Source organism: Grus americana, chromosome 23, assembly GCF_028858705.1.
Source record: "Grus americana isolate bGruAme1 chromosome 23, bGruAme1.mat, whole genome shotgun sequence".
Taxonomy (NCBI): domain Eukaryota; kingdom Metazoa; phylum Chordata; class Aves; order Gruiformes; family Gruidae; genus Grus; species Grus americana.
This window is the reverse complement of record NC_072874.1, coordinates 7597697-7620505: the sequence shown is the minus strand read 5'-3', so window position 1 is coordinate 7620505 and position 22809 is coordinate 7597697. Positions and strand designations below refer to the sequence as shown.

General features: G+C 44.4%; 1 protein-coding gene across 3 annotated transcripts; it reads left to right on the top strand.

Annotated features, from left to right (window-relative positions):
* Positions 1–2316: 2316 nt before the first annotated feature.
* CTPS1 (CTP synthase 1) lies at positions 2317–22671 on the top strand. Of its 3 annotated transcripts, none has more exons than XM_054802641.1 (19): positions 2317–2476; positions 2828–3005; positions 3462–3632; positions 4406–4506; positions 5705–5821; positions 7247–7330; positions 7568–7648; positions 9382–9533; positions 10855–10987; positions 12483–12571; positions 13483–13577; positions 14126–14188; positions 15065–15108; positions 16021–16117; positions 16380–16435; positions 16520–16616; positions 16914–17058; positions 19365–19454; positions 20975–22671. In XM_054802641.1, the coding sequence occupies exons 2-18, from the start codon at positions 2840–2842 to the stop codon at positions 19447–19449; spliced, it is 1776 nt and encodes a 591-aa protein (XP_054658616.1). In that variant the 5' UTR covers positions 2317–2476; positions 2828–2839; the 3' UTR covers positions 19450–19454; positions 20975–22671. The 3 variants fall into 3 exon arrangements, with proteins under 3 accessions (XP_054658616.1, XP_054658618.1, XP_054658617.1); XM_054802643.1 differs by having other exon boundaries at positions 2321–2476; positions 2832–3005; XM_054802642.1 differs by lacking the exon at positions 20975–22671 and having other exon boundaries at positions 2322–2476; positions 2832–3005; positions 19365–19689.
* The last annotated feature ends 138 nt before the right edge of the window (positions 22672–22809 follow it).

Below are 22809 nucleotides of genomic sequence, written 5' to 3'. Positions count from 1 at the left end.
AATGGGAAAAGCTGGGACATCTAGACCCAGCCCAGAACAGCTCAGCCCCCTGTGCCTTATCGGGATGTGCCACCAGACACAGCCAACACACACAGACGCTGCACACACCCATCTCCTTTCCTGCATTTGTGCACACTCACTGTCACCCCTTCATCAGGCCCATCACCACTCCTTCCTTAAAAAAGTTGTTAGAAACTGGTATTCTCGTTTATGAGCTACTTGCATAGCAGAAGAAAGCAAGAGGAGCCCTTCATGGAGAAATGAAACAGCACTGCCAGGCAATTCTGAAAGCAAATGCTTTCTCAGAGAAGGCACCAGACACTGTGCACTGCTCCTGTGCATGGTCACTGCTCACCAGCAGCAAGGGGAAACCTCCATGTGGGGAAGGTGGGAGGCAGCTTTGCCCATAGAGCTGATCAACGTATGGGAGAACGTGTCCACGGAGAAATATGTGAACACTGGAAGAGAAGACCAATGACAGAATCTACCGACATACACATTTCCACAGCACAGACAGCAGACGCTAACTGCCAGCAAGGAGAGCCTGGAACAGCATCCCCCCACCACCCCAATTCCCAGTACAGCTGCCTGAGGATGTGGCACCGTGTCTCAACCAACCTCACAGGCTGACAGGGGCTGCTCTGTGCAGCCACCACAAACACCAGACGACCTCAGCCTGGGCTCACCCCAGATAGGACCAGATATGCTTGTGAAATCAGTGCATTCCTCACCCACGCCGAACACTGCACCCATGCCCTCCACAGAGGGGTGCTCACACTCCTCACGCTGGACAGGAACCATTGGGCAAAAACCTAAACTGTGGAGGGTCTGGGGATCCCACAACCCCAGGGGATACTCCTGCAGTAACCTTCCCCAGGCTGGGAAAGCCTGGTGTAATTAGGCATTGTGACTGGGGGCAGGGAGTAACTTGGGCACATTAGCTGCAATCAACAGCAATGCATTTCATGTAACCCACTCACTGTGAATACACACAGGGTGCTTCTCTGATGTGCACATCATCCACCAAAGAGTCAATAAGCTCTTCAGAAGCAAAATCCTCTGAGTATTTGGGTCATGGAGCAGTATTTTAAATTTCTTAATTTAAATATACCTTTTGTGCAGGCAGACAACTCCTCTTGCTGTGAAGGTTGTCACATCACCTGCACAGAAGGGGTCACAAATCACAACGGAACACAGAACAGAAACAAAGATCAGTGAGCACGAAGCGTGACAGAACAGCTGGAAAGGCTGCAGTGCTGAGGAAGAGGAGCACAGCAACAGTCACCAAAGTGATAAGCGATGCTTTTCAAATCACAGGGACCTAGCTGCAAGGAAGATGCATAACAGAGAAAGGAAAGTAGGAGAAAACAGGAGAAAAACAGCTCGAAGCTGCATATCACGAAACCAAAAGACCGAGTGATTTATTTCTTAAAACTGTACTTCCATGTACAAATTGCATTTGTCATAGACAAGCACAGTGATGAAGGCGTACTTATTACTCCACAGCTTAAAATCTGTGAGAACATTTTGGATGATTTATGATCAGGTAAAATTGAGCCAGGGGAAAGGAAAACATGTGCAGAACATCAGGAGCAGCGTTCCGACAGTGAAACGGGTCGGTCTGTCCAACAGTCAAGAGAAATCCCTTGCTATGAGATGCCACCCAACTGCTGAGGACAAAACACCGGTCTACCAAAGATCAGGGCAACACTTCTTCTGGGCCAAACGGGCCGGGGCTTCCCTCGCTCCTCCCCTCCATTTGCTCGGGCGCATCCTTTTTCCTGCAAGAACCGCCTGACTGCGTCCCACTCACTGGTTGGAAAAGAGCACAAAAGTGACTGTAAAGAAACCTTTGTCTGATATTCTGAGTTCCTTTAAGTTCTGCTTCCCTAGCATACAAAGAGCGGCTGTTAGCAGCCAGTCTGAAGGGAGGCCGAATCCTCTTCCTCCTCCTGACAGGGCCAAACCTCCCCAGGCTCCCTTCTGGTCTTCTCAAACCGCGCTCTGGAGCCACCTCAAGCTCTCCTGGGCCAAGCCCGAGGTCTGCAGCGCTGCAAGTCACCCACCCAGCTTCCCACAGAGCTGCTTCCCTCGCACCCAGCGGCGCTGGAGCCCCCATCCCTCAGGGATGGACGGACCACACCTCCCAGGGAGACCTGCCAGATCCAGGACCCGCCGGCACCGGATCCCCGCCGCTGCCGGGCCGATCCCGCCGCCCGCTGAGGCGCCGGTGCGCTGAGGGGCGGGGGGCGGGGCGGCCGTTACCAGGACCACGCCCCGCCCGCGCTGAAGCGCGGCGGCCTTCCCCTCCTCCCCCTACCGCGCAGGCGCGGCTCTCCCACGGCGCCTGCGCTTCGCCGCGCACCGGCCTCATGCGCTTCCCCGCCGAGCCGGCTGGCAGCAGCGCCGCGCGCTCCGCTCTTCGCCCCGCCCGCCGCGTACCCTCCGCGTGCCGCCCCGGGCCCGGCGGGCACAGGTGAGGGCGGGGGGGCGCGGGCGGACGGGACCATGTGGGCAGGCGCGGGGGGGGACGGGGAGCGGGCGGGACCACGCGGAGGGGGGGGTGCAGATGGTTCGGCGGGGGCCGCGCCTGCGGCGGGAATTGCTGGCGGGGGAGATGGGGGACCGGCACTCTCTGAGAGGCGGGAATGGCGGGGGTGTGGGGGGGGCGCTGACAGGGAGGGGAATGGCGGGGGGTGGGCGCTGACAGGGGAGGAATGGAGGGAGCGTCGCTGACAGGAATGGCGGGGCGCGGGGCTCCTCCAGGCAGCGGGTCCGTCCCTGCCTGCCCGGGGCAGAGCCCTCGCTGAGGCGGTGTCGGTGTCAGGCAGCGAGGCAGATGAAGTACATCCTGGTCACGGGTGGGGTGATCTCGGGCATCGGCAAGGGGATCATCGCCAGCAGCATTGGCACCATCCTCAAGTCCTGCGGGCTGCATGTCACCTCCATCAAGATCGACCCCTACATCAACATTGACGCTGGCACCTTCTCCCCATACGAGCACGGTGAGTGGCCCCGCGGGGCCGAGCTGTCAGCGGGCAGCCGGCCCTGAGCTGGGCACCGGGGTCTCCCGGGTGGGTCCCAGGCTGGCTTTGCCTGGAAGGGAGCAGCTCCTTTGCGTGGCGGAAGAGTTTGCCTCTGGTCCTGCATGTAGGACCCGAAGCTGAGCCTGCCGGCGGTTTCTGACTAACTGGTGGGGCTGATCATGCCACCAGCAAACAGCAGAGATGAGCTCTAGTCTTTTATCACTGCTGCCTGGTTGGGGGGATTCGGTTCTCAGTGTAGTAGTCCTCTTTGTTATATAAGGCTTTTAGTTTTATTAGCCACTCCTAAACTTGCTGTAGCAATCAAAGAAGGTGTTTCCTTACATTGAATTTTTCCAGCTGTCACAGGCAAAACCAGCAAATTGCTGATGCGGACTGTTTCCCATTGACGTCTGTGCCTTCTTCTGTGTGCCGCAGGGGAGGTGTTTGTGCTGGATGATGGAGGGGAAGTGGACCTGGACCTTGGTAACTATGAGCGCTTCCTTGATATCCGACTCACCAAAGACAACAACCTGACTACTGGGAAGATCTATCAGTACGTCATCAACAAGGAGAGGAAGGGAGACTATCTTGGCAAAACTGTCCAAGGTGACGTGAAGCTTCATTTCTGATGCTTAGTAGTCTGTATTTCTGTTCTGGTTGGATGCTTTTGTATTTCATCCTAGCTTATATGCTGTCCTTGTGATGTTAATTTTGTTTGTGTTTTTAAAAGGGGAGGTAGAAGACACAGCAGTGCAGGTGTAGTGGTGCTGCCATACTGATTCAGGTTATTTGTAAGCTCCTCAAAACTTTCCAGTGGTCAGCAATGTGCTGCCTGTTGTTGGGACTGAATGCTGGACTTGAGTCCAGCTGTCTAACATAGCCAATACTAAATGTGAACAGACTTCAGACTAACACACCTGTGGATTGTTTCTTAGCTGGTTAAAGTGGTTATTGCTTTTGATAACTGTCGTGTAATTGGAAAACCCAAAGGATCTTTGAGGATCAGACCAGTCCCTTCCCTTTTTAAGCATCCTCCACAGCTGGTTTGGATAAGGACTTTTACAGACAATTTAAAACAGAGTAACTCTCTCTGCTTAAGCGAAGAACTGTTTGTACTTGAATCTTGCAGCTTAAAGGAAATGTTGCTTACATGTGTTTAAATTGAGGCAGGATTACATTTCCTGCCAAGGCACTTCTCTTGAAAATCGCAGCCAAGAATAATCACTTCAAAAATGCATACTTCTTTAAAGACACAAATCAGTGCTGAAGTGATATGGGAAGCACTGGCTAGTTAGTTTCAGTAATTTGTTCTGTAATGAATTAGAGGGAGAAAAGCGCAGGGGCTGTGGCTTTAACCCTTGCCTGGGTTTCTTTTTCAGTTGTTCCCCACATCACAGATGCTATACAGGAATGGGTAATGAGGCAGGCACGAATTCCTGTAGATGAAGATGGCATTGAACCCCAAGTTTGTGTGATTGAGGTTTGTAGCTCTGAAAGAAAAAAATAGGTCTGCTTCTTGTATGGAGTAAACTGAACTGTATACTTATTTTGCACAGTGAAATTTTTTCACAGTAATGTTCAACTTTGCATGTTGATGAATTGGTTAAAAATCCCCCCTTGCTAGCCTCACTTATTCAGTCTAATCTTTTGAATGCTCTGTGTCTGAATCCACATGTAGAAAGAGGTAGGTGTTGGACAGTTACATTTTTGAGATGCTTTGCTCTCTAGTGTATTGTGAATTAATCTACAGAATGAATTTTAGGTCTCATAAGCATATACCAAAGCCTGAGTTAGTCATGCTGTGCCCTCTTCTTCCTTGGTGGGTGGAGGGAGGGTAGGTAAGTCAGCCTCTTGGTGCCCTTGTTTTTCTTCCTTAGGGGTAAAGGGAGCCTTGGTGTGACTAGCTCAGGCATAGACCTAGAAAAGTGAATGGCACAAGTTAGTGGTGACAAACCCTGTTCAGTTTCCTGTGTGCTGTATGAGCCATCCTGCTGCCAGAGGAGGTGGAGCAGGGCGAAGACTCAGATGGTGCTGCTGAGTTGGCTGCAGGATATCCTAACAGAGGAGAGAGGGAGCCTGCCAGAATGCCCGGGTCATGGTGACTTAGGACTCTCCCTGCAGTGTCCCTTGAGTGCCAATTTCTGTTCCAGGATTCACAAGCCTGGATTCTGCAGTACCTAGGAGGCATTATCTGACAATGCGTGGGAGACTGTCAGTGCTCTGAAGAATGCCTTGTGTTTCTGTTCCTGCATGCGTCCAAAACTGCCCTATATAGTTACTAAAATTTAGTAGAAATTTTGCTTCTCAGTGCCACCTAATGTTCATAGATGATAATTTTAACATCTAAATCTTTTCCCCGAAGAGAGAATAGAAGTAAAGCTAATGTCCCTGGAGAGGTGCTACCCATATAAGAAGTTGTTTTTCTCGTGGCTTTTTGATTTTTGGGAAATCATGAAGGTAAAATAATAGTAGGTAGATGGGCAGCCGTGGAAGTAGTACCTATAACTGGGAAATCCTGGTGCTTTTCGTCTTGGTGTTGATGCTTCTTTAGGGAGTCGGAGGTGCTGGGGAGGTGTTTTAGTGTCCTTTTATGTATGTTTTAGTATGCTTTAGCATACAAATTCAGTAGATCATGTTTTGGTCCTAACTTTAATTCTAAATGTCTTTGTCTTTTTTAGCTTGGTGGGACGGTAGGCGATATTGAAAGCATGCCTTTCATTGAAGCTTTCCGCCAGTTCCAGTTCAAAGCCAAAAGAGAGAATTTTTGTAACATTCATGTCAGTCTAGTTCCCCAGGTAAGGACCTAAAATGTTTTGGTGGTCAGGGGCTTCCCCAATCCGGAAGTTGCTTTCTAAATATGTCTTTCTGAAATGCTATAACTGTAGGCTTTGTTATATTTGTATTTCTATATATAGAAACTTGTGGAAGAAATGCAGAGAATATATGGTTACATATTTTAAAAGGTTTGCAAGAACTGAACAGAAACTTATCATAGTGTGTAAATGTGTAATAAATAGGAGTTGCAGCAAATGTAGTGTTGCATCTTTAACTGCTGTTTTTCTCTGTGGAATTGTTTCCTAGCTTTTGCAGGTAAACTTGCTGTCTACAGCTGAAAACTTTCAGTTTCCCTTCATTCGCATAGCCTTTCATTTCTGCAAATCTCATATAAAATGCAGTGATGTAGCCATATTTCACAGCCATTTGGACTTATTAACAAGATCAAATTCTAAGCTCTTCCTGGAGTTATTTAAGATTTCTGTTGCTGTGTGGCCCCCCCCCTTTTTATTTTCTTTCCTTCCCCAAGATTTACAGTAGCTGTAGTTCATTAAATGCTTTAGGCTACTCTTGTAATTTCAAAGCATAATACTGTGTTTTGAAACATAATCTGGGGTTTTTTCCCTAGACGACATTTTTAATGTGTGTTTTGATGTTTGATATTAATTTCATAGACTCTGACTGCTGTGTAAGGCAGAACAATCTGAATGGCAGTTGCCCTTGATTCAGAGATGCAATTAAGAAAAGGTGTTAGGAAGCAGTGCTGCGATAAGAATCGGTTAATTAGGAATCACAAAGAAAAACAACATATCCTTATGTGCCAAGCAGATGGGGTGAACTCCAGTTAATATCAAAAGCATATGAAGGTGTTTTATGCCATATAATGCCTGATACAACCTCATCTGTATTATCTGCTCTGCTTTTGGAGGCAATTTATAATCTTAACCAAACAAAAAATATGCTGAAAAAATTCTTACGTGGTTATGTTAACAGTACTGGAGAGCATGAGTATTCCTTGTCTCGGAACTGGATTTGACAGAGCAACTCGATAGTTACTGGAGTGCAGATAGATCAATCTTGGTTCTTCTCTCTCTTTCTTTCCCTTTCTGTCCAGGCCAGGTTACTTATGGAGAAAAAATTAGAAATATAAAAAATTAGGTATTTGGAGGGAGCAGTGGATTAAAACCTTCGGATTTCTGCTCTCTCCTTCCCTCACTGTAATGCACACCTACTTACAGACCTGAACTCCGGTTTCTGCCGGTTGCTTTCAGTCTTTGAGATTAACATGATAGCGTACAGGGGTATTTAAAGTTCATGTGAATTGTCTAAGAACTGGCTCAAAGTTTTTACAAGATGAATGGGGTGGAGAGTCCCGATTAGCCTAATGAATCATTGCTATATGTCATCATAATTTGATATACCAAATTCTGCTCTCCTCTGACCAGCCAAGCTCTACAGGAGAGCAGAAGACTAAACCCACCCAAAACAGTGTTCGCGAACTCAGAGGTCTTGGTCTCTCACCAGATCTGGTAAGTTTGTTACATGGCTTTGGATTCGAAAATGCAGAACTGGCATGTTGCAATGACATTCTAGTCTAAATAATGCTTAGGTTGAGAGCTGTTGTATATTAGTAATAAACAAGTACCATGGGTTCCCCCTGCCCCCGTCACAGAGACTGCAGAAAGACAGCTTTTTCAGAGGTTTGTTACATGAATGTCTCAGTACTTCTGTTTTGCTTCACAACCTTGACGTTCCTGTTCTGTTAGATTGTTTGCAGGTGCTCCACTCCATTGGATACCTCAGTAAAAGAAAAGATTTCCATGTTCTGTCATGTGGAACCAGAGCAGGTAAAGATTGCTGTCTGCACTCCCTTGCAATAAATATTCTAGCTATTTGTCAAATGCTGAGTGGAGTTTTATCCGAGTGTAGCATTTTTGTGTTCTAGCTGTGTCTTTTGTTAGTTGCATAATTTATTTGGTGCTTTGTCTTACCTACCTTCCTTACACATGTAACCGTTGCAAAAAATAGTCCTTTTTATACCAGCACACAGGTTTTCTTATAAGGTAGTTAGCATAAGCTTAGAGAATTCTATGGAATCTAAGCTATTTTCTCAATAGCTAGTTTTGACCTTAGTTATTCTTCCACATTCCTTCTGTGAATACAGAAGAATGAGACTTTTTCAGTGTTAGAGGTGAAAGAGTAGTTGCCTAAAATTAGGTTTAAAGGATACCTGAATGCATTTCAAAGAATACGTGAATGTACACTGCTTTTCTCACAATATTATTCTTCTGCTCAACATTGGATGAGGAGGCATTGCTCAGAAAAATTGAAATGGTATTTGAGAGAAGCATTGCTTCACTTGAATGTTATTTGATATGCAAAAATTCCACATTAGCATGATTCTTTTTATACTGATACTTCTCTGCATAGCGTAGTCTGAGGTAGACCTTGGAAAATGATCAGTCTGTAGGCTAAATATTACCACTTTGCAATCCAGCTGGAGCTTGACAAATTTTGTCATTGTGAAAGACTTGAGTATCACTTCACAATTCCAGGTGCTGTCAAGTCATCTTTGTTAACTTTCTATACAACATGATCAGACTGAGTCGTGTAGTTTCACGTATTACATGCAGAATTAGCTGCCAATAATACTGATGTGTCAGCAGTACAGTATCTGCCTCTTGTTGGTCAGGAATTGAAAGTAAGTTGGCTCTTGTCAGTCACTTTCCAGGAAGTTTAGTGCAGTTTTACATAGCTGTCTCTCTGGCTGCAGTTGCACTTGAATTGAGATGTAAGTGCTGTTGACTATAAAGGAGGAAAATTTGCATCCTAGGGGGTTTTACTGGTGCAGTGTTGAACTCAGCTTTCATTTGAGTCAGGAGAAACGAGGCTTTAAAAATAGTTGTGCCAGTATATTTTTGATCCTTAAAGTACAGTCCCATTCCTGATGGACAGGTGACAGTTGTCCAGAGCCATCTTTCCTTTCTGTGGAAGCCCATTTTGTTGAACTAGAACCACTGGCGTAGATATGCCTCATTGACCTAAGAGTTCTTTGCTCATAGTTGTTTAATCCTAAGTCTGATGAAGGAAAACTTATTGCTGTATTGACATCACAGATTTCCCTGGGCTTTAATCAAACTGGGAACCCTGGTTATGAATGACAGTGGTGGGAAATGGGGAAGCTGGCCTTACGGGCAGTTTAACCATAGTTTCAGTTAGGATTCCCAAGAAGCTGTATCACAGAAGTCTCTTTGCAGTGTTCTTTGAACTTTGCTATGCACTCGCATGACTTGCATAGCAGCTGACTGTCTTACTGCTAGCTTATCGTGTTCTAGCCCTTCCCAAGGAGCGCCAGTGAGCAGTAATCTCTGGGAAGTGTTGACGGATGACCTTTTCAAGTATGTGGAAACTACTGCTAAGCTATTCATATGTTGTTATGTTATTCAACAGATGTTATTTCCTGGAAGTTTATGTGGTCATATGGGTGTCTGCTAGAGATAGCAGCTCTCTGAATATCTGTCTAAAAATAATTGCAGAGTCACTTATATCTGGTTTAATGACATTCATATTTTATGAACAGGTCATCTGTGTTCATGATGTCTCTTCTATCTACCGGGTTCCTCTGTTGTTAGAGGAGCAGGGAGTTGTTGACTACTTCAGACACAGGCTTGACCTTCCCATTGAGAGGCAGCCCAGGAGGATGCTCATGAAATGGAAGGAAATGGCTGACAGGTGAGCTGCACTGCTGGGCGTAGTTTGAATTAAGACTCCAGATTAGTTTCTTTTCTTGGTCGTTGGTTATTAGATGACAAGTGTGATTTCATGCTCCTCAAGCATTCTCATGTGGTCAATTTTTTTCTTTCTTTTTTTTTTTCTACAAAAATTCATTTTCTTCCTAGATGTTTAACCTTTAAAAAAAAATTCTTCAACATGAGGATCCTGTAAGATAACATTATTGAGCTCCTTGTCTTGTGTTGATAATGTACTATGTCAAAACTAGTTTGAAGTAATTAAAAGGTGGACTGCTCTGCCCTCCTTTTTTTATACAAAAAACCCAGTGATGTTACAAAGTGGTGAAATCCTTTTGTAGACATATGTAGGAGTCATCAGGAGTGTCAATAAAAAGGTATCTTTTGAGTGTGCTTTCAAGCAAGTGAAACAACTGTTTGGTAACTGTTCTGTCTGAGACTCCTAGGATATTTGTTTGGTGTGGGTTTTTTTGTTTGTTTGTTTTTCTTGCGAGGCATAGGCTCCATGCTTGTGGGGAAACAGTGAATTGAATTTGTTCATTTGGCATTCAGCCCCTTTCTGAAGCCTCAGATATGTTTGTCCTTAAAAGAAACTAATTTTCAAGATCTAGATGTTTCCCTTTATATGCACGACACAAGCCACCACGGTCAAGAACATTTTCTTTTGACAGGGAAAACCCTTGGTAACCAGCTTGGTTGAAGGTACTTAGCAATTTTGAAATAAACTTTAAACAATCTGCTGTAGCCAGGAATGCCACGTAAATCTCATGCTGCCAGATGCTGGGGATTGAAAGTGTAGGCAGTACAACTGCAGGACTCTAGAAGTCCTTTCTGTATTTCTAGGTGCTGAAGTGAACTCAGTCAGAAGCAGCGTGGGAAGATGCTGTGCAGTATAAACATATGCAGAGTTGTGCTTTGATCCTCTCTCCTAGTAGTTTACTGCAGACTTTGAATCTAATACAACTCCCTGAAAAGACAGTTTGGATCAACTCAAAATGGTTTTCGGCATAAGGAGCGATGAGTTAATTTATACGTGACTTTCTACAATTCTTTTTCTGTGTCATTGTTTTGGTTTCTTTGGTTTGTGGTTTTTTTTTTTTTCCTGCCTTCTATTCTTGCTTTGATGTTTCTAAGTCATAATTGTTACAAAAGGTCATCTCTTCCAAAGTAGTCATCTCTCTAGTTGGACAGACTTTCAAGAGGCCAATTGTTTATATTACTTAAAAGCTGAATAGAATGTAAGTGATTCTTGCCCTCATTTCCTGTTAATGACGAAATAACCCTTGTGTTTTGATTTTGTTTAGGTATGACCGTCTCCTTGAAACATGTTCCATTGCGCTTGTTGGCAAATACACCAAGTTTTCAGATTCCTATGCATCTGTCATTAAAGCACTGGAGCATTCTGCACTGGCTATTAACCACAAACTTGACATTAAGGTAGGGGGGTGTGTGTAAAAAAAAAAAAAAAAAAAAAAAAAATTCCCTCCCCTCATACTCCTTCCACCTACAGTGCGACCCATCTTAATTAAGCTTTTCACAAACCCTTAGAAAGTAAGGGAGAGTTGATTCAGCCAGTAAACTTTAAATTTGTCCTTGGATTACAGCATCAAAACATCTGTTGTCAGGCATAAAACAGCATCAAAACATCTGTTGTCAGGCATAAAACAGCTTCAAAGCAAACCAGCCTTTCATCCTGTAAGTTACACAAGGTGTCTGTATAACTGATGGAAACCCTTCAGCACTCGGTGTTGCATGCTGAACTGTGATAAAGCAGTAGATATATTTGAGGAGGGCACTGTTTACTTTGATTTCTCTGACAGTTGTTGAAAGTGATCCTTTTTTTTTTTTTTGGGGTTGTTGCTGTTATTCTTGTGGTACTCAGAGGTTTTATGATGCTTCTGCCTCAGACTTTATTAAGGTTTTAATGCTGGTTTGGCTCCACAGGTGCTTTTAAGGGCCTTGGTTGTAGCTAGATGCTCTGAAGAGGTGAAATATATATCTGTTGTCAGAAATTTTACTCTAAATATTATTTTTAAATGTCCAGTGGTTTCATGATGCTGGTGAGTCATGGAAATAGGTACTTACTTTATATAACACTGTTCTATGGTTTGGGTTACCTTTCAACTTACAAATCAGTAGAGAAGAAAAGAAAAACACTAAGACTGGAGAAGGGTAAACCCTGCGCATGCATCTATGGGTAGTTCCTGACACAGCTGTATTTGTATAGTTCAGGAGGGGAATGGGGTCTGTGAGTTCTCTGCATGGAGATCTTATGCTAGGTTCAAGAATGGTTTAGCAGTATTCCAAACTTTAAAAAAACAAAAGCCCAAGACATAAATGGTTGTTTGAAAGGGTAAGCAGACTGACAGGACGTTCAGAAGTTCAGAGATACTGGAATACTGGAGATGAGAAACTGGAAAATCTGCAGTTTTTTCCATATGTAACATTGGTCATAGCATCCTTTAATTTCAACAGCCTGTGTTTCACCATATCCTATTTGTTCTTCAGTCTCTTTTGAAGATTAATTGATGTATATTTGATAAGATAACGATACAGGTTTTCTTCTCGCTGTGCGGTTGTTTCTGTCTGCATAGCCGTGTGTTCCCATCTTGCTGTGCTCTTCACATTTAATGGGTCTGGGGCTTATGGACATCAGCTTCACTTACGTTGCAGCAGAGCTGCAGAGAAAGGAAGATACAAAAAACATGGCTTCTGTTTGTGCATCAGTAGTATGATGGTGCTGGAAAGCAGTTTTGTTGACTAGCAGACGGGAAATCAGCTCAGAAAAAACATAAGCAAGTGTCTAGTAGGAAACAAATCCATAGCTATCGAGGAGGGATGATGATATCTTAATTTAATGAGAATTAAGGAGACCCCATATTTACACTCTTGTGGCAGTATCTCATCATCCTTTTTTTGGATTTCTTCCCAGTATATTGACTCTGCTGACTTGGAGCCAGATACTCTGCAGGAAGAACCTGTCCGATACCATGAAGCATGGCAGAAGCTGTGTGGTGCTGAGTAAGACTCTTACACTCTGGCCATTTCTTTGGAGCATGTCTGGTAAAGTTGCTGCTATTGACAGTTTTGGAATTAAGAGCCTCACTGGAGACTGTTTTCTGAGGCACCATACCAGCACACTCTGACATTGCCCCAAATACCTCTCAGTGAAATTTAGGATAAGATGTAAAATGGAGAGTTGTTAAATAAGCAAGTTTATGAAAGGCAGCAGTAGGGGAGATGATCATGCCGTCGAGGATATGCACAGGCTTAGCAGGGAAACTGGGTGAGAGGAAATAAGGGGAACGGATAGGTACTGGCAAAGGCTGTTAAAGCCAGAGAGGTTGGAAGGTGTGAATGTGCTATGAAGTTCTTCAGGAAGAAAGCGTGAGAAGGGGACAAAGCATTAGAATGCAGAGGAGTGCCAAGAGTTAGCTCAGAAAACAAGAACAAGTGGGGCTCATTAGCCCTGAGGGAAGCAGGCTTTGGGTGCTACCAGGAGAAGGAAGAACTTCCTGCAGAATTTGGTGTCCTTGTTCCTGCAGTTAGTACAGCGTGATGCCGCAGCCAGCGGCTTCCTCAGCATGGGCCTGGCTGGGTGATAAGTTTGCAAACACGTTTGGTGCGGAGCATGTGAGTCAGGCAATATGAACCATTCTAATGAACCTGCATTGTATTGGGGATTTCTCAGGAAGGTAAAATGTGCATTTATAAAATGTTTCCCTGAAAATTCTGTGACATTTTATGTGACGACTCATGTGAAATCATATGGAAACTGCTGCAGACAGGCCTTGCCACATAGGCCACTTTAAAGTACTTTTCAGGAGTGAGGTCTTGCAAGCCCAAGATTTTATGGGAGAGAGGTGGTATGTGGTTGGGGAGAACCACGCTGGTGAGCCTTGTGTGAATGGAATCTTTTCATCCTCATGCAGTGGAGTTCTGGTTCCTGGTGGATTTGGTGTTCGAGGGACAGAAGGCAAAATTCAAGCTATCTCCTGGGCAAGAAAACAGAAAAAACCCTTCTTAGGTGAGAAACATGCTCATCCATAAGAGGAAATAAAGAAGGAGGTTGAATAACAGCCTAACTGGTCTGCAGCAAGAGCTTTACTGAGTTTCATTAGTATTTAGAATGTACAATTTTGAAGATAATTGGCTGAGGAAGGCAATGATCTATGCTCAGCTTAACTGGGTAATTCAGCCGTCTGTAGTTGGCTCTGAAGTGGTCAGGGCTGGCTGGAAATGTGATGACATGGAGTCTCTACAACGAGGGGTAGGAGTCTCAGAGGAAGTTTCAGAGGAGGCTGTGGTGATCTTGGCATGAGGAAATATGTGACTGCATTTAAATGAAATGGACGTGGCGAGAGACTGGAAACGTGAGCAGAGTGGATGGAGGAGGGAGGGGTGGAGTAAAACTTGTCAGAACTACTTGGTACAGGGTGAACAGACCCCTAAATCCAAGTCAAAGGTCTGTCTCATCCAGGTTTTCCTTTGACTCGGGACTGCTCTGTGAAGGTGTGTGTGCTCTGCAGTGGTCCTTGTCCTGACTTGCTCTGTGTTCTGCCTTGCCTTCTGCAGGAGTTTGTTTGGGAATGCAATTAGCAGTTGTGGAGTTTGCACGCAGTGTTCTTGGTTGGCAAGGTAATTGCACAAAATGCTTCCTGGGTTTTGGTCATTTCTTTGATTGCTTGAGTAATACCTGTAGTTTTTTTAAATACTTGTAATTTTTAATTTTTTATTGATAGGTAGATTTAATTTTTTTCTAGGCCTGTAAAATTCCCCATCTCCTTTGCCAAGGAGAAAGGAAAAAGAACTATTTCCTTATCCTATTGAAATAAAAATCAATGGAGTAGGGCATGCTTATAACGACACAAAACTTTCTATTGCTTAGAGTGAGGTTCAGCTCCTGAATGAAACACCTAAGTGGAGTTGTGCCTGTGTGTGCTGGACATCCTAAATTCCCATTATAGCCAGAGGGAGTGAAGACCAAAAAGCAATTCAGCTGACGAGGCATTTGCACCTACTTCAGTGAGTTGAATTGCTTTCTGTGCTCCACAGCTTGAATTGACTAGGTCCCTGTTGTCAAAACTCCCTGTACAGAGTGCTAAATTTAGTTTCTCAGCCTGATTCTGAGTGTCACTAGTAGTGAAGGTAGGGGAAAATTGTATTTCTGAGTATTTTTGTTCCCTTCCCTCTCCCTGGCTTTATTTAAAATATTCTAAGCTGTTGAATGTGTGCTTTTCCTGAATGACCCTCACTTTCATCACTGATAGAACTAGAGTGGTTGCCCTAAGGTTGCAACCTCCAGGCAGTCTCAGAAATTCCTATCAAACAGGGCTGACAGAGTTCTGTTTCTGCTCTCTGGGTCTGAGCTGGCAGCTCTGTGTGGGTGAGCGGCTCAGCACGGTTAAGGTTGCTGCTTGCCAGAAGCATGGGGATGAGACACAGTACCTGTACCTGGGGGAAGGCCTGTAAGTGCATGTCATGGTCTGAGGGATTTTGTGTTTCTAATTGCAGATGCTAACTCGACAGAATTTGACCCCAAAACTGCTCATCCAGTGGTGAGTTTATGGCGACTTGCCTGTAATATCCTTGCTGCACTAGACTTCTCTGCACCTACCTCTTGGTACAGTTATGAGCTTGTAGCTTTTAAGTATGTTTTCCGTCTTTCACTAATTTGAAAAGAAAATGTCTTCGCTTAGTTAACTGTGTGGCAGTTGCTTCTTCATAGAAGATGAAGTGCTTATTATAGGTGAAACACTGATTGCCCTTTTTTTTATATTTTTAATTACACTTTTCCATAAAACAAGGTGTTTTCTAAGGTAAAAGGTTCTTAAAGTGCAGCTTGAAAGCTAACTGATTTCACAGAGTAAATGATCTGATGATATCCAGATTCCACTGCATAACTGTTTAATTATGATCTCAGAAATTAACATAGACATGAATTCCTTGGAACATTTGTGAACAGGTTTCTGAACCTGCATTTCTCAGACTGCAGGCTCTGTGTGCCTTGTCCAGGGTCCAGCATAATGATTGACCTCAGCTATAATTTAAAGTGCTACTCAAAAGAAAAAAGTTTTCAAAAAAATAGCTTATGAAGTTATTTATCACAGTATAAGTGATTCTGATTTGGGGATTTTGTTTCTGTTGCTTGTTTTTTTGTTTAACATTTAGGTCAGTAAATAATGCAGTATTACTGCGTGGGATCTTTGTAGGCTTTCACTGAGATGGTCTCCTATGCAAGAGCTTTTGGAATACTCCAAACCTTCTGTATGTTCTGTACAGCCTTTACTAGAATAACTCAACTAACCAATCTAGTTTTGTTGGTCTACCTTCTCAAGACAATGTTCCTTGGGGTGGTTTGCTTGTTTTCTGTATGGATGTTGTTTTTTTCCCCCTTTAATGTTTCAGAGTCTCCCTGGGACTGTTATTCCTCCCTCATTCTCACCTCCCTCTCTGAATGCTTCTTGCAGGTCATAGACATGCCGGAACATAATCCTGGGCAAATGGGTGGGACCATGAGGCTTGGCAAGAGAAGAACACTCTTCCAAACCAAGAATTCAATCATGAGTAAGGCATTTCTTACCTCTTTTGGAAGTGTTTCCTGGGAATGAGATGCATATACGGGGAAGAGAGACTTGGGAATGTTAAACCATCCTTGAACGGTTGGTGTTTGCAGACTTTGTTCTGGTAGTGAAATGGAGATCGTTGAATTTGGTCCCCTTGAGAAGCAGCAGATTCTGATGGATGCTATTCATATGAACTTGTTAAAACTTCGCATCATGCGAACTGTTTGGTATTTGCTCTAAGAAGTGTCATCCTTTTGGTGTAGGGAAGCTGTATGGAGATCATGATTTCTTGGAAGAGAGACATAGACACAGATTTGAGGTAAAAATGCTATTGTAGGTTTTGAGCTTTTTTGTGTAATCCAAACACAAGAGATCACAGGTTTTCTTGCTTCTGGTCTTCTAGGTCAATCCAGAATTGAAAAAGTGTTTTGAAGAGCAAGGTTTGAAGTTTGTAGGCCAGGATGAGGAGGGAGAGCGAATGGAAGTGGTTGAGTTGGAAGGTGAGTACTTAAGCAATTAGTTTGTGGGTGTAGGTATTTACAAGGGAAAGTGTACAAAGGGTAGTTGAGCAGGTTTTTGTGTGGGACCAGTCCAGGCACTCTCAGAATGATTCCATCCATAAAATTACATTAAAAAAAAATAAATCCCATGTGCCTGTCTACTTAGGGACAAAAGGCAGGGTAGAAATGACACTTCTTCCCCATCATCAGGGCTTCAATGTGGTCAGCATATTCAACAGCAGTTCAGCCACAGGCTTAAGAGACCTGACGCTAATATTTTCTGATTCTTTCTCTTAGAGCATCCTTTCTTCGTTGGTGTTCAGTATCACCCCGAGTTCCTCTCTAGACCAATTAAGCCATCTCCCCCATACTTTGGCCTCCTCTTGGCATCTGCAGGAAGACTCACACATTATCTACAAAAGGGCTGCAGGCTCTCACCCAGGTAGGTTGAAGGAAGATGCCAGTCAGACCTCTCACAAGGCAGTGCTGCTTCCTACGGGATAAACCGGAGAATCCCCTTGGTACAAAGTTACTGCGGGGTGACGAGGGGGTATTGGCAGCACCTCTTTTTCCACTCTTTGAAACATCTTGTCCTGCATTTTAAGATTGACTGTAGTGCCTTAGAGCTGTCCCGCAGTGAGGTCCTGACTTGAGGGAGAGGTGACTGCAGTTTTGTGTTGCCAGTCAGAGGTGTTTGAGGAAACTGCAGCTCTTAGATGATCGGAGACCTCGTGGGGTTTCCCCACGTTCCTTGTACGGGGTCCTAGCTACAGGCTAGTCCTTCAGAAACTTGTTCCTCTTGCTGATGTAAAGAATGGGCCCTGGTGGTTGCAGCTTCATTCCCCCCCCCCCCCCCCCCCCCCCCCGCTAACTTAAGCTTTCTTTGTCTCAATTTGCAAAGCAACTAATGTTCTGGGTGGACTTAATGGTGCGTTTACTTCCTTCTCCTGCTCCCTAATGCCCTGCAGTTCTGCTCAGCAGTCATGGCAATATGCAACAAATAAACATCACTTTGGTAGTGACCCATTTTCCTCCTTATAGAGGAGAACACAGAAGGTTTGCCTGTGTAGCTGGAGTGCTAACATGCACTAAACAAATAAACCCAAACTAAATGCAAAAAAGAAATAGCAGTGAATGTATTAAACTAAAGCAATGGAAAAAACAAAGTATTGGCCTTTCTGGGTTGTGCTGCGATGCAGCTATACCACAGGAATTCCTGTGTCAATGTCTGGAGAATGGCTGTTAGCTGTGCTCTGACTGATCTGCTCTGAAGAGAGTTTCTGTGTGAAGATGCCTCACTTCAATGTTTCCAAGGGTTGAGGGATCTTTTAATTTCCTGGTTTTGCACATTTGAGTTTTAAATGGACTCTCACAGCAGAGGAGCTGAAGTTTGCTCTGTACTGTAGCATCCTAGGTTAGTATTGCCTGCTGTTGGAGTCTTTTGTGATTGTGATCACAAATTTTTTTTACAGTTAGCATATAATCTAAAAATACTGGTGGCAGTTATAGCCCAGCCTGTACTCCTTTTTATTCCTGTGCTCTTGTAACTCTCATCATGTTTTCAGGTAAGTCTCATCATGGCACTGTCATGAGGTTTGCCAGTGACCCCAAGCCAGGGGGAACAGACTTTACGCTTGAGGATGGGACCACTGTTCGGAGGGACCTGGCCTGGAGGAGTGGGCCAGCAGGAACCTGAGAGGTTTAACAAGGACAAATGCAGAGTCCTGCATCTAGGAACCCCTTGCAGTGACACAGGCTGGGGAAGGGGCAGCTGGGGGGCAGCTCTGCTGAGGACTTGGTGAACAGCAAACTGAACATGAACCAGCAGCGTGCACTGGCAGCAGAGGAAGGACGAACAGCAGCCCGGGCTGTATGAGTAAAAGCACAGCCAGCAGATAGGAGTCATTAGGAGTCATTATGTCTCTTGACTTGGCATTTGTTAGACCCCATCTAGAATATTCTCTGCAGTTTGGGGTTGCTAGTACAAGTAAAACATCAGTAAAGTGGAGACAGTTTAGTGGAGGGCCACTAAGAAGGTCAGGAGGTTGGAGTACTTGCACAGTGAGCTGAGACAGAAGGAGCTGGGCTTGTTCAGCCTGGAGAAGGGAAGACTTTATCAGGGACCTAAGAGCAGCTGCAGCACCTACAAAACTGTTATCAAGAAGATGAAAACAGGATCTTTGCAGAAGTGTATGGTGGGAGGATGAGAGACAAGGGGCATAAATGGAAATAAGAGAGGTTCTGACTGGATATAAGGAAAATCTCACCATTGGGCCAGTCACATGTTGGTGCAAGTTGCCCGGAAAGGCTGCGCAGTCTCTGTCTTTGGAGAATTTTGGAATGTGACTGGATAAAGCCCCGAGCAGCCATGACTGATGCACTTCTTGTCCCTGCGGTGTAACTGTCCTGAGGTCCCTTCCGATCTGAATTATTTTGTGATTCTGAACAAGCTGTTTAATGGTTTCAAGGCAATCAGCTGTTACTGGGAAGCTGAAATAGAATGGCTTATGGGTGGTTAAGCAGTCTCCTATTTCCTATTTAATGAAATTCCTTTAGAATAACTTTGCCTTATCAAATGCCTGTTATATGTATAATCATTTTAATTCACAAACCTTAAAACTGATGATGACTCAGCCCTGTTTCCAAAGGGACAGCTACACTAGGAATTTTTTGTGCTCTGCTTTTCAACCTCAGCTAGCAGTACTTACTACCAAACCCTGCTAACTAAAATCTCTCTGAATTCTGCAGGGATACCTACAGCGATAGAAGTGGCAGCAGCTCGCCTGACCTGGAGATAACAGAGCTGAAGTTTCCATCAGTAAATCATGACTGATTCTGGTAACTTCTAATAACCTCAACATCTTCCTTTATGGAAAAACCTCCTTGCCCAGTCTTTCCTCCTGGCATCTGAATGTTTCACATCAGTTGGCAGAAAACTGGCACACCATGAAAAGTGGTGGTGCTCACATACGTGTTCCAGCTGTGCTGAGGGATGCATAATACCTCATGTCTGTGTAACAGATGTGGGGGGGGGTGTTTCCTTAGCAAATTGACACATAATAAAGTATAAAAGTACATGCAGGAGTTTGCAATTAAATTCAAATAAAGAAACAAAGCACAAATCTAGCACACATTGCTGAAAATGGAGGGAAAGCTGAGCAAGGGGTTACTGGATTTAGAAAGTTTAGCGTTTTGGGAGCAATATCTCGCCTTTGCCAAAACATTTTTGAAATTGCTGTTCTCTCCATCTCTTGAGACAGCGAGTTTCTCTGTCAAACCAGTGGGCTTGAGCTCTGAATTGTAATAGCTGCTGCAGATGTTATGTGGATGCAAAAATTGGAAGTATATAATCCAGTCTTGTGGGGGGGGGGGGGCACTAAAACCTCGTGTTCAGACTTCACTAGCAAAAAAGGTAGAGTTAATTTTTAAATGAGTTCTCCCTTGGTGCAGTAGGTGATCGTGGACGTAACACTTTCTCCCAGTGCTCTGGCTGGCTTTGTGTGGTATTTTTGGAGAAGTTCAGCAGCATTTGTGCACACACATGTCAAGTGAGAGCAGGGGTTTATTGTTGAATGCCAGGGGACCAAGGATGTCCAACTCTTCTTCCTCCCCCTTCCCTTCATATAACAGATGCTTCCAAAGGTGAAAACGAGTGTTAGCCTGAGTCTAGCACAGAAGTGTTTCCCCATTCCTGGTCATGGGAGTGGGCCTTTGTAGTGCTGAAGATACTGGCATTGCTAGGTGTTGGGTTGTTCCCGATCTGGTCAGCAGCAAACTAAAAGCTGAAGAATCCTCTCTAGATTTTTTTTTTTTTTTATCCTCCTGAAGATATGCTGAACCTTTGGCTTGCTGACAGTATCCACAGTGCTCCCTAATGTGACAAGTCTGGCGCTGCACTGATAGCCGACAGCATGGAGGCTGTCCCGAATGGAGAAGTTGTAGGGAAAGTGACACTGGCATGTGTGGTGTGTCCCCTGCCTGGCTGGCGGGTATACGTCTCACTCAACTATCTCTTAATAGCTGCATCATTATGAAGATTTTCCTTTGGTACTGGCAGTGCTGGGAAGGGCATGAAGTTAATTCTTAGCTTACAGTGCTCATTCCCTACGTTTTATTTAAACATCAGCTTGTAGAAGGTGCTTGCTTTCTTAGGGATGTAATACTCTGGTCTTGGTGCTGCTATACTGCCCCTGTAAAACCAACAGACTACTTGTATCTGGGGAAGAGGAGTGTTGTCGGGTCCGCGTGTTGTGTTTGTCTGGGGTGATGTATGTAAGACTCAGACTTCAGCATGCTGTGCAAGTCTAGCTCTTCTCTGTCAGTAATTCCTGCTCCTTTTTCTTTCTCTCTTTCTCCAGATGTGTCTTTGCTGAAGAGAAGAGTCTTCATTAGATTTTCCAGGCATTCTTACAGCAATAGCATGAACACTGTCAGCTTTGGGCTTTCTTAAGTTATGGTTTTATAATTTTCGTTATGAAATCCTGTCCCTTTATTTCTTCTCCTATCCATTTATTTTCGGTGTAGATTCTCTTTATTTCTGGAGGAAAGCTCATCACAGCATATGCATCTCTAGACTTTCTTCATTTAGCACCATCTTGGAGATAAAAAGCAAATTCGGGTATGGGATTTGATGTGTTGGGGAGAATCCAGTTGCACACTTCCTTCCCTAATGTGTGGCAACACCAGCATGAGTTTGTATCGGACACGGACAGCTGAGTACCTTTCTCCGGCCTTTCTGCTCCCTCAGCAGTCTTTATTACTTAATGGTGAAATTACGTGGTTGACCAGATTTTTGGGGCTCACTCAGTTCTTGAGCTGTGCTGTGCTGCAGAGGATGAGTCTGTGCAGCTTTCCTTTGGTGGAGGGTGGGATGTTTTGTTATTTTTGGGGGGTTTTTTGAGGTTTTTTTTCAATAGTATTTAAAGCATTTGGCACTGGTGGTTTTGGTGCATTCATTGCTGGCAATGAACTTTTAACCAGGAAAATCTTCCTGGAATAGAGTTAACCTGGAACATGATCAGCTCTAACTGACATGTCACTCTGCAGGGATATGAATCTCTTGGATGGGGGGGGAGGGGCGGGCAGGGGAAGAAGCAAAAAACTGTCAGGAAAGCCCACTTTTGCCTGAAACGAGGCAAAACTTTAGCCCTTTCTATGCCAGTGTTTGCTGGTGCTGCTTCTTGGGCTGGGAAATTGCAACTCCTTGCATCAAGGGGAGGTACAGAAGAGACACAAGTGACCTACTTTCAGATGCTGCCTTTAACAGCTCCTGTTGTGATTTGCCTTGGACTGAACAGTTCATGGTGCTTGCTTTCGTTGGTTGGAATTGGAGCCTTCCGTTGCCTTCTTTTATACGGCAGAGCCATGCGTCCCGCACTCGATGCAATACAGAAGTGCTGTTTCCTGAGGGAGGGGCTTCACAATTTTCCTGCGGTGTTCCTTGGATCAGTTGGTAGATGTGTGCTGTCTCGCTGTGACAAGCTCAGCTTTGCAGTCCTGGGGTAGGAAATGCACTTGCTTTTTGTTTTCCTGCCTCTTGCTGCAGTGTAAGCAACACAGTTCTTGGTCTTTGGGAATTCAGAAGAAAGGAAGAAAGTGTCTCGGTTGTCTGAGGTGTTTTTTGTTCAGAACCCTTCAGTTCATTAAAGTTTGGAGGAGGCTGCACGTCTTCAGTCTGGCTGAGTACTAATGCCTGTGTTGTCTGATGCCAAACTTAATTAAACACTGTCCTGTCTCATCTTAAACAATCTTTTCCACAGCCCCTCTTGGTTTATTCCTCAATTACATTAAATCTACGCCGTAAAGCTGCTTTTAGCCACGAAAGCTTTGAGCATTCTTTGTGTGTGCCAATTACAACAGTTCTGCAAAAATGATCAAGCATGTTGAGATGCTCGCTGTACTTGAACAAACGCTGGTGGTGAAAGGGCTGGTCCTCTGGCAGGGTGAGATCATTCTTATCTGTAGCACAACGTTGTTTTCTTTCTCCTGAAATATTTTTGTTTTGGCCAGAACTGTGCAACTGACTCCGGTCATTAAATGCTTATTTGTAATAAAATAAGTAGCCAAGAGTTTGCTACACTGCTTCTATAGCTCAGAGGGAGTGAAAAGGACTGAAGTATAATACTTTTTAAGTTAATCCAGTGTAAGCTAGAAAAAGTTAGTTAACCATATTTGCAGTGATTCTCAGACATGT